We start from the raw sequence: 11,006 nt of genomic DNA on the forward strand, positions 1-11,006 counted from the left end.
TATGAGTGGAGTTTCAGTGAAAATGTCAGGAAAACGTACGTGAACAATGCACGGGGAGTTCTTTACAAAATGAAGTTCAGATTACATTGTTACGAGTCCATTTGGTGACGGGGGTCGGGACCATTTATTTATATTTAATCTCTCCACCTCACTCTCGCCTTTTTTTCTGGAGAAGAAAATACAAAAACACGGGAAAGTTCTGAGGAGAGAGCTTTCTCAACGCTTGTGCTGGAAATTGTTTCAGTTTGCAAAGGGTGAGGAAGATTCCTTGTGAAAATCGTGATGGTATGACGCCATTGTGTTGATCCAGCGTTGGACTGAGGATTAATGAAGAAAGGCATTTAAATTGACGTGACGCAAAATTCCTTGGACTCTGCTAGGTATGAATCTGGGCCCCCAAAGGCCTAGTCGAGCCCGATTGCCAAATTTCAATAAAATCAGGCAAATCGTTAAAGAGTGAAACAGACTCACACCAAAACTAGATGCAAAGTTGTCGATATAAAACTGGAAGCTTGGAACATATTTCGTCGTTCAATTGCGGTGCTAACTGAACAAAGCTTTGAGAAATGTCCACCTCAAAATAACGCTACTAAATTCTGGAATTTCGCACTGTCCGCTCTGGAATTCGAACCTCAACCCCCTGGATTACGAGTCCAACGTTCTACCTCTGAGCTTCTAAGACTGTTGAGTTTTTGCGGCCCGCCAACTCTCTACCTTGGTCTCTTGCGGCCCTCGGGTGCCCTAAGGTTGGACAACCCTGCTCTACGGTGTCCTGGATGCTCAATCGAGCCCTAAATCGAATAAGAAACACAGACAAACTAAAAAAATAATAATCGAAACTCACTTCGTTCGTTCAATGATTGAAAAGACGATCAGCAATTGAAAATTTAATTTTACATTATGCATATTTCACTTTTTGTTGGCAGGTGTTGAAAATAAACGAATATCAAAATGTGTTCTAATGGGAGCTTAATTGAAATGGAATCTTAAAACGTGAAAACAATGACAATAAAATGATTCCTAATGAAGTACATAAGAGACATCTTGTTATTGCTGATACTTGATAATGTAAACACAATAGTAATGTTTTTCCACTCCATACACCTGAATGTATTGTAGAGTAGAATAATGTTAGGGATACTGATAGACTACTTGAGAGAATATTTATTTGTTGATCACACTGAGTGCTTTATTTCGCACTTCTAGATTCCTTTTGTGCAATAAGACAGTGCCATATGCGATTGTGATGTAATCCATATTCACTACAACAATGAAGTACGAGGTAGATTCTATGGAAATGGGGTCTTTTCTAACGAAATTCCTGTGTGCGTAGAAATACTGCACCCGAAAATGAGGTATACAATTCTATACATACATAGTTACATACCCATTGAAATTTCCAAATAAAACTCGTAACCGAATCCCACAAGGTGCAAAGGTTAATGTGAGTCATTCCCTCATTTACATACCTACTTGTGTACTCGTACAGAACTCCGTCATAACAGTAGCTGTCATACTTATGTCTATTATTTCCGTCATAGCTACTTCTGCCATACTTCAATCTACTGTTAAACTTCTGTCTACTATTTCTGTTTCCATCCATTGTGTTAGCAGTATTGTCAGGGATATCTTGATCTTTACCTTTGTCACCGAGCACACGTTCCATGTTGACATCATTATCAGTACTATCTTGGCGTAGATTGACATGTCCGGTTTCCTTGAGTTTCTTTTGTTTATCTTGTAGATTGTCTGCTCGTTGACTCACGAGATAGTTTTCATGAACATTTCCTCTTTGACAACTTCATATTGGAGCTGTAACTTTGGATTGGAGAGCTTTTCGGGAATTTCAAGTGAGGAGGTTGATGATGGTTTGTTTTCTCTTGTGTCAATTTGTTGATTTCCGTTCTTTCACCGGAGCGGAGTTGAGATTGAAACGCTCCAGAATAATGATATTAGGAGTGTTTCTGTTCTCATTTTCCCATGCTTTGACGCATGAGAAAATCATGCAGACTGAAATCTGTCGAGAGCGATATACTATGCGTTGTATACAAATGAGGACACATCTAAAATGAAGAGGAGAAGGTGGCTGGCTTTGGAATAGAGGAAAAAGATCGTCTGGAATGCAGGACAGAATAAAACATCTCCCGATATGAGTGGAGTTTCAGTGAAAATGTCAGCAAAACGTACGTGAACAATGCACGGGGAGTTCTTTACAAAATGAAGTTCAGATTACATTGTTACGAGTCCATTTGGTGACGGGGGTCGGGAGAACATCCTAGGAGGGGCACTAGAAAATAAATTTACCCATGTCAACGCCACACGCCATGACCCCACTATGAGGGAACGCAGTCAAATGAACATCAGAACGAATGAAGAAATGAAAGTGAACCTAATCTTGGTCGAATTTCTTCTTTTTTTTTTTTTTTTTTTTTTTTTGGGTTTTTTTTTTTTTTTTTTTTTTTTTGACGAAATTCTAAATCAGGTTGGAAAAAAGTGCGGAGGGCACTAAAATTCAATTATTTTTTTGAAAATCGAAAAGACCTAAATTGAAATTTTGATGTTTATATTGCAATAGTCTGCCTCGGAATGGAGCGGAGTAGGTGATTTTGATTTGACACTTTTAAAGAGAGGATTTGAGGTGTCATCGCGAGCTGTCGCATGAGTGAAACAACAAACTTAATTAATTCCTTTTATTTTGAAATTAAAGGTTGAGTTGGAACTCGTCACAATGTTTGCTGTTACCTTCTGCAATAATTGCATTAAGGTCATCCCCAAGTGCAAATTTAATTGAATCATCGAAAAAGACTCAGCAGAAGAGACACATCTTTGTTTGAAAACGGGTGATTTCAGAAGAAAACAAAAGGCAAAGTGTTTCTTGTGGAAGACGAAATAGAAACAATGATCCGTGTGGTATCAATTTAAAAATAAACGAAAAACAAACCTATTGAACTCTGCACGAATTTCGATTGAGCTAAATGTGGAACACATAAGAACAACATGCTTCCTTACGATTCAAATGCTGAAATGTGTCTTCCTTCTTTCTCCGAATTCCGAAATCTTGGGCGAAAACCAATTAGGAAAAAATTGATATCGTTCCAAAAGTCTTGCTGTACGAAATAACATAAATAAAGCAAGTCAAATGCTTTTTGTATTTCCACTTGTGCATGTGTGTGTTTGAGTCCAATTGTATATATCTTACTCTTTTCTTCTCTAATGTGTTTCCCGCATCAACGGTGGGACACTTTATAGGACAGTTCTCTGTCAATCTTTCAAGTATTTTCTGTTTTCTATTTCCATGCACCCTTTCTAAAATTTAGGGTAAAAAGTTTCTAACTTTTCAATATCCTATTCCTCTTTAACCAACTGGAAGCAGTGGAAGCCCAAAAAACCTTGTCCACGATATTGATGTAGGCCCACTTCTTTATGTCCACTTCTTTTGCTGACTTTCTCCAAACTCACAAACATATCAAAATTTGATTTTTAAACAGTTTTTTTTTTTTTTCTTTAAAAGTCTTCCCGTCGAATTTTCCTTTAATTCGTCGACCGTGTTCTTAAATTTCGAAATAAAGTGTAGTAGTAGAACAAAATAAATCTCAATTAGATACTTTTTTTAGAAAAACTTGGAATTTGAAAATTTTCTTCTCAGGAGAGTCATTGTAAGCTCTAACTTCGAGAAAATGTGCTTATCACTGGGGAGGAAGGGGTGGAAAGGAAGAAGATGGGCGGGAGGCACCCAGGGGCAGATTCTCGTTTTTCAAGCTCGTCAGAAAGTAGTCTGCAGTTTGGTTGCCTCAAGGAATTTTCAACAAAGTAGTATGAATTTGTTTTTTACAGATTCATATTTGTTTATTACATTATATTGGCAAAATCTAAAATATATACAGCCCCTTGTGTAACTGACTGACTCACTCACTCACTCACTCACTGACTCACGTATACAAATTCTAACCCACTTCTAGATGAGCTAGGAAGATGCGGTTTTCACCATTGGATTCCTTATTTTTTGTAGGTACTGGGAAAAATCGGGAAATCCCGAAATTCCAAACCGTTCCCGAGATATTGACGTTTTTTAGTCCCCCCACCGAGATATTGACGTTTTTTAGTCCCCCCATAAGAAATACACGGGGAACACGCTTTGAGGCCAGCAAAACTTTTCCTACGTTTAATATTGTGCTCTCGCTTTTAGTTTTCAGTTTTCATTTCTTCGAGACAAGACTCAGGGACGATATTAGTTTTCAGGGGCGAAACCAAGGGAGCGCGAAGCGCGACCTCATGCACACCCCGCGAAGCCCCGGGAGCGCGCAGCGCGACCGCATGCACAACACCGCAAAGCCCCCGGGAGCGCGCAGCGCGACCGTAAACAAATGAGCGCGAAGCGCGACCCTATGCACAACCCCGCGAAGCCCCGGGAGCGCGCAGCGCGACCGCATGCACAACACCGCAAAGCCCCCGGGAGCGCGCAGCGCGACCGTAAACAAATGAGCGCGAAGCGCGACCCTATGCACAACCCCGCGAAGCCCCGGGAGCGCGCAGCGCGACCGCATGCACAACACCGCAAAGCCCCCGGGAGCGCGCAGCGCGACCGTAAACAAGGGAGCGCGAAGCGCGACCACATGCGCAACCCCGCGAAGCCCCCGGGAGCGCGCAGCGCGACCGTAAACAAAGGAGCGCGAAGCGCGACCCCATGCATAACCCCGCGAAGCCCCCGGGAGCGCGCAGCGCGACCGTAAACAAAGGAGCGCGAAGCGCGACCCCATGCATAACCCCGCGAAGCCCCCGGGAGCGCGCAGCGCGACCGTAAACAAAGGAGCGCGAAGCGCGACCCCATGCATAACCCCGCGAAGCCCCCGGGAGCGCGCAGCGCGACCGTAAACAAAGGAGCGCGAAGCGCGACCCCATGCATAACCCCGCGAAGCCCCCGGGAGCGCGCAGCGCGACCGTAAACAAAGGAGCGCGAAGCGCTATAAACCGTGCTATATTGTTTTGATTGTAATTTTTTTTTGTTCTGATGTTCATGTCTGTTTTTATCACTGTTTCTAAGAAGGAAATGGCTATGAGTGTCTTTACTTTCGGGAAAAATAATTCTGATTTATGCTGTTCAATTCCCAATTTCATCACCGATAATGACCTATGAACAAACTTCCATTAAATTCTCAAACGCATCTTCAATTCTTCACTTGTTGGGTGGATGTCCCACTTTTGCTTTTCTACCGCTTTAGTGTTTTCAGGTGCAGCTTTAGTTTTCTTGCCATATGAACCCTTATCATTCTCGAGTCTTGTGAATATTTGACCTTGTTGGGTGGATGTCCCACTTTTGCTTTTTCTACCGCTTTAGTGTTTTCAGGTGCAGCTTTAGTTTTCTTGCCATATGAACCCTTATCATTCTCGAGTCTTGTGAATATTTGACCCGACTGGACGGAGAACTGATAAGGGCTTGTGGGCAAAGAATATTCAACATGTCTGGCGAACCAATTTGGTGAAATCTAAGGAGCAAGTGGTGTGTGAGACTTGAATAATAATTTACTCCCTCCTCGATCAAGAGTTAGCATTAAAATCAATGATGCTGACACTTGATCGAACATTTCATCAAATTATTATCAACAAATCAAGATCGGCCGCCGCAAATCCACTCTGTGCAGCTCTTGGCAAATCGTCTATCCTGGTGCAGATCATGAAGAATTTCGTCAGTTTGGAAACAAAAGCTACTAATTCAGATTTTTTACCTTCTATTTTTTATGTGAAAATTGTCAAATTGAGTCTTTATCCGCTTTTGTTTCTAGACTGACGATTTTTGAAATAGAAGAAATTTCCATTTCATCTGTACGTTGTCTCAAAATCCAAAAATGAAATTTAATTATGGAATATAACTTTGTACTCTCTGTCCCCGTCCCCTTATTTGTCATCCCTTAGTGCCCCCAAAGATATTTGACCGGTATACAAACTTGTAAATTGCATGTTCCTTCTGTTGCAGTGTTGCCATTCAGTTGGTCCGTCTTGTTGGCAACGTTGGAGCGCTTCGTCCAGTCTTGGAGAGCGTGTTTCATCGAATGCTCCTCTATGCGCCTCCTCAACATCGTCTGGACGCGCTCAATGCTCTCAAAGAGGTGAGTATTCGTGTTTCAGTGTGATCTAGGAAGTGTGGACCAAGCCTCTTAAATTTAATTACGAAAACGTGAAAATAATGGGAACTTGTTTAAGACTTTTATGCACGGACAATCAGCTTGTCCGTTTACCTCTAGTTAAGGATTCGAACTTCAAGGGAACCTAAACTAGTAAACCTTAAGCTTTAAAAACTGGCATCACGGATTGCACCTACGTACATTTCAGTACGTGGGTACATACTCGTCGTATTTATTTCTAAAAACATCTAAGTACTCAGAAAGCATCCTATAGCTCTATGATCTCTAAGTTTTGATCTCTCCATCTCCTCACATTCACGTTCAATACCACATTTCATCTTATACGAGTAGAGTTTTTCTTTTCAATTTCCAATCCACCCTACAAGTCTTAAAACCATAGCACACACACACACATGAATTCAATTTTCTTAAAGGGTTACTCAAACCTCTCCTCATCTCACAAGCCCCCTCTCCAGGATCTCTTTCTTATTTAATAAATAATTTACCTGCAAGAAACAGCAAGGGAGAGTCTTGCACATAAAACTAGAAATGGTGTCTATAAATATCCTTTGAAAGCTTTGAACTAATACGACATAAAAATAAATTCTTTTCCCTTAACCCCGAAACACATCTTGACCACCAGTACTGCTGAGGGTAGGGGCAAGGGGCTCACTCACCCTCCCCTAATTTTATTTTCACCCAACCATTTATTTATATTTAATCTCTCCACCTCACTCTCGCCTTTTTTCTGGAGAAGAAAACACAAAAACACGGGAAAGTTCTGAGAGAGCTTTCTCAACGCTTGTGCTGGAAATTGTTTCAGTTTGCAAAGGATGAGGAAGATTCCTTGTGAAAATCGTGATGGTATGACGCCATTGTGTTGATCCAGCGTTGGACTGAGGATTAATGAAGAAAGGCATTTACTTAAATTGACGTGACGCAAAGTTCCTCGGACTCTGCTAGGTATGAATCTGGGCCCCCAAAGGCCTAGTCGAGTCCGATTGCCAAATTTCAATAAAATCAGGCAAATCGTTCAAAAGTGAAACAGACTCACACCAAAACTAGATGCAAAGTTGTCGATATAAAACTGGAAGCTTGGAACATACTTCGTCGTTCAATTGTGGTGCTAACTGAACAAAACTTTGAGAAATGTCCACCTCAAAATAACGCTACTAAATTCTGGAATTTCGCACTGTCCGCACTGGAGTTCGCACCACAACCCCCTGGATTACGAGTCCAACGTTCTACCTCTGAGCTTCTAAGACTGTCTGTCGGTTATATCTTCCGGTTGTGCGGTAAAAGTTCATCCCCAACCTGTAAGCTGCATCACTGCTACAAGCAAAGCTTTACCTGCCAACATCAATGTAAGAAAGCAATATGGAAAATTGCACCCCCACCCCCCGTCGCCGTCGTAAAATATATTTATTTATATTACCGGTGGTTTTTTGTTTTCTCATAACATCTCCTTATCTCCCCCTCCTGTAATTCCCGTATTCCTGTTATTCCTGGGAGAGTTAACATGATCTTGTCAGGCAATGCTGGATGCTGGCAGTATTGAAGATGGGTTTCCATGTGAAGTATAGTATGGGTATCGGGAGAGAGATAATGGTTTCGGGTGAAGGTGTTTGTTCATTGGAAGATGTTCAGGAAAAGAAGATGTTTTTCTATGAAGGGAGATAGTTTTCAATGAGTGAAGATGGTTTTCTACTAAGAGAAGAATCAATGGACATCTACCTTAAATGTGTGTTCAACCGGTCATCGAGTTCATTGGAAGATGTTCAGGAAAAGAAGATGTTTTTCTATGAAGGAAGATAGTTTTCAATGAGTGAAGATGGTTTTCTACTAAGAGAAGAATCAATGGACATCTACCTTAAATGTGTGTTCAACCGGTCATCGACTGAAGATGGTTTTCTACTAAGAGAAGAATCAATGGACAACATCTACCTTAAATGTGTGTCCAAACATAGTCAACCGGCCATCGATCGATGTCGACTAAACCATCCACACTGCCTCGACAACATAGATTTACCTCATCGATCGATATTGATCGGCCGGTCGACACAACTTTGTCGAAGATGGTGTCCATTGATTGCAGATTTTTCCAATAATTGAAGATGGTTTTTAAAGACAGAAAATGTTGACCTTCAAGACCGGTCATCGATCGATGTCGACTAAACCGTCCACACTGCCTCGACAACATAGATTTACCGATTTACCTCATCGATCGAAGCCCGGTCGACACAGCTTTAAGGAAGACGGTGTCCATTGATTGCAGATTTTTCCAATGATTGAAGATGGTTTTTAAAGACAGAAAATGTTGACCTTCAAGACAGCATTAGCCTCTGTAGGCATTCGAAAGCGAAATATCCTACATCAGTGGTGTTCCAGAGAGAAATTTGCATTTCTTTTCCAGAACTTTGGAAGTTCCGAAGTTGCTTTTAGGACATTGAATATTGCGAATTTTTCTGCTGTAAGTATTCTGAGATATGTATAAGATCTATATGTATACTCTGAAATAATTGGACAGAATTAGGCAGAAAAGTTCCATCCATAAGGCCATTCCCCTTATGGATGATTCTTTTCTGCTTCAAAGCGAAATATCCTACATCAGTAGTGTTCCAGAGAGAAATTTGCATTTCTTTTCCAGAACTTTGGAAGTTCCGAAGTTGCTTTTAAGGACATTGAATATTGCGAATTTTTCTGCTGTAAGTAGGTATGCTGAGATATGTATAACATCTATGTATACTCTGAAATAATTGGACAGAATTAGGCAGAAAAGTTCCATCCATAAGGCCATTCCCCTTATGGATGATTCTTTTCTGCTTAATGCTGACAATTATTCATAATAATAATAATAATAATAATAATAATAATGGACTCTTGAGTGGAAGGTAACCACCAGACAAGGTTAACGCCGGAGGCGTTCTCTACCACCTAACCCTTAGTTCATCAATGTCTTGAGGCTGGGCCTTTTCGGAGAAGCCGCTCTTTCCTATCCATCGCCACGTTCTTCAACTCTCCATAAGATCTGCATCTCTTCATCTACCTCATGTATATTGTACCTACTGGAAGTACGAGTATTCTTTGCCTTTCCCTCGGTCTCTCAGCAAATATGTCGCTGAGATAATTAGTAAGATTTCATAATTATCTGAAAAGTTGACAAGATCTAATATAGGTTATTTGAGGTATTTTCCGAGCGTGGGGTGTGAATGAGTAATTTCAAAAATACATATTGGGTCTTGTCCAATGAGTCTTGTCATAATTATGCCAGGAATAACTCCAAACCAGACATTAGGTCCTCCAGTAATGGTCAGTATGGCCATAAAATACCCAAATTCATCATTTACAGATACATAAATATACTCGTAGGTATTTCAGTGCTATTGACAGTATTATCTTCGCTCAATTCCTTCTCTGTGACTTCAGTGACTTTCGTATGTTCCATGTCCTGTGCAGTCTGTAAACAAAGTAGAAATAGGTACAGTGTACAACTGTACACACTACGTTAGATATTTATATCCTATCCGATAAGCATGACTTAAATTGACTTCTTTATGACCAGACATAGCTGACATAGCAAACAATAGGTTAAAATGTTTAGAGATACGGACAAAAATACGTTGCTGATAAGTTTTTGTCAATGTAAAAAATATGGAATTTCACGTCAAATGCAAGCTTCTGCGTTGGAAAACTGCTATCATTGATTCTCATGTCTTTTCCTCTTGAGTTTCATGATTTCTATTGAAACTCTCACCAAGATGTCTACGCGAGACAACAGTGGAGTGGATTGTCTAGAAAAGATAATGTCGGGAAAAATTTCAGTTGTAGGGAAGAAAGAAATCATATTTTGTTCAATCAGATTATCCTTTTGAGAAGAGATAGAGGAGATGGTTTTGACTTTTTCTCAAGATACATGTCAACAGATGCCTCCTGGCTTGTAACACTGAAGTGACATAGTCAGCTCAGGCCAAGTAACGAGTCGTTAGATAAGACCAAGAATTAAAAAGGACTCATAAGGAATTTTGATAACAGTGCATCGACTTTCTTCTTCGTTAAATTCATCGAGTACTGTTTCTTCGAAAAATTGGTGCTATTGCATTTTTCTGTAATGAACTTTGAAAGTTTCTATTTATTTGAAAGTTGCTGCCTAAGTGTTTGACACATCTGAATTGGTAGTTCAATAAATTATGTATTTTAATAACATTTGAATATCTCCTATTCCCTATTGCCATGACTTTATCCATATCTAATATATAAAAATGAATGTTTGTTTGTTCGAACTTTATGCCTGATGGCCAAACCTCTCATCCGATTGCTATGAAACTCTGTCAACTTATTGCTTGCACTTTCGTGAAGGTTCATGATAAAATATCGAATTTCCTACGTACATATCTCTGTTATTCCCTTGTGTTTCAGCTTCTGAACAGTCCAGGAAGAGTTGTAGATTTCGCGGGTCCAATTCTATCTGAAAACGACAAAGGCTGCGTTCCCAGCGACATGACGCTGATGAGACTGTAAGTATTTATCCAGGTATAAAACCTCGACCTGAAAGTCAGGTTCATAGGTGGGGAAACGAAATCTACGTTGCTACCTTTCTTGTAAAAGTGAACCAATAACTTTTTCTACTAAATGTTAACTGACCGACAAAAGACAATACTTCTTGATTACTTCAATCAAGATATGATTCAGCGTGTCTTGATTGTCACGGTAGGTAGTCTTGATGTTAATCAACAAGTCATCAGGGTAGAAATCAGGTAATGACATGTGAAACCAAAGGGCTTTCCAGAAAAAGGGGGACAGTGAAATACAAAACCAGTTTCCTGTATGTCACAATGACAAGACGTTAGGGTGGAGGACTGAAGGTTGAGAAATCTGAATATTAAAAAA

At 40.3% G+C, this 11,006-nt stretch overlaps 1 protein-coding gene across 1 annotated transcript in view; it reads left to right on the top strand.

Annotated features, from left to right (window-relative positions):
• The first annotated feature begins 5,456 nt into the window (after nt 1-5,456).
• LOC103515535 overlaps nt 5,457-11,006 on the top strand; it is a 14,876-nt gene continuing 9,326 nt past the window's right edge. The window contains exons 1-3 of the mRNA XM_026828204.1: nt 5,457-5,476; nt 5,972-6,104; nt 10,536-10,633. Of these exons, the coding sequence (XP_026684005.1) occupies nt 5,457-5,476; nt 5,972-6,104; nt 10,536-10,633 (251 nt within the window). The remainder of the gene's footprint in view (nt 5,477-5,971; nt 6,105-10,535; nt 10,634-11,006) is intronic.

This window comes from Diaphorina citri, unplaced genomic scaffold (assembly GCF_000475195.1).
Source record: "Diaphorina citri unplaced genomic scaffold, Diaci psyllid genome assembly version 1.1 scaffold1367, whole genome shotgun sequence".
NCBI classification, from domain to species: Eukaryota; Metazoa; Arthropoda; class Insecta; order Hemiptera; family Psyllidae; genus Diaphorina; species Diaphorina citri.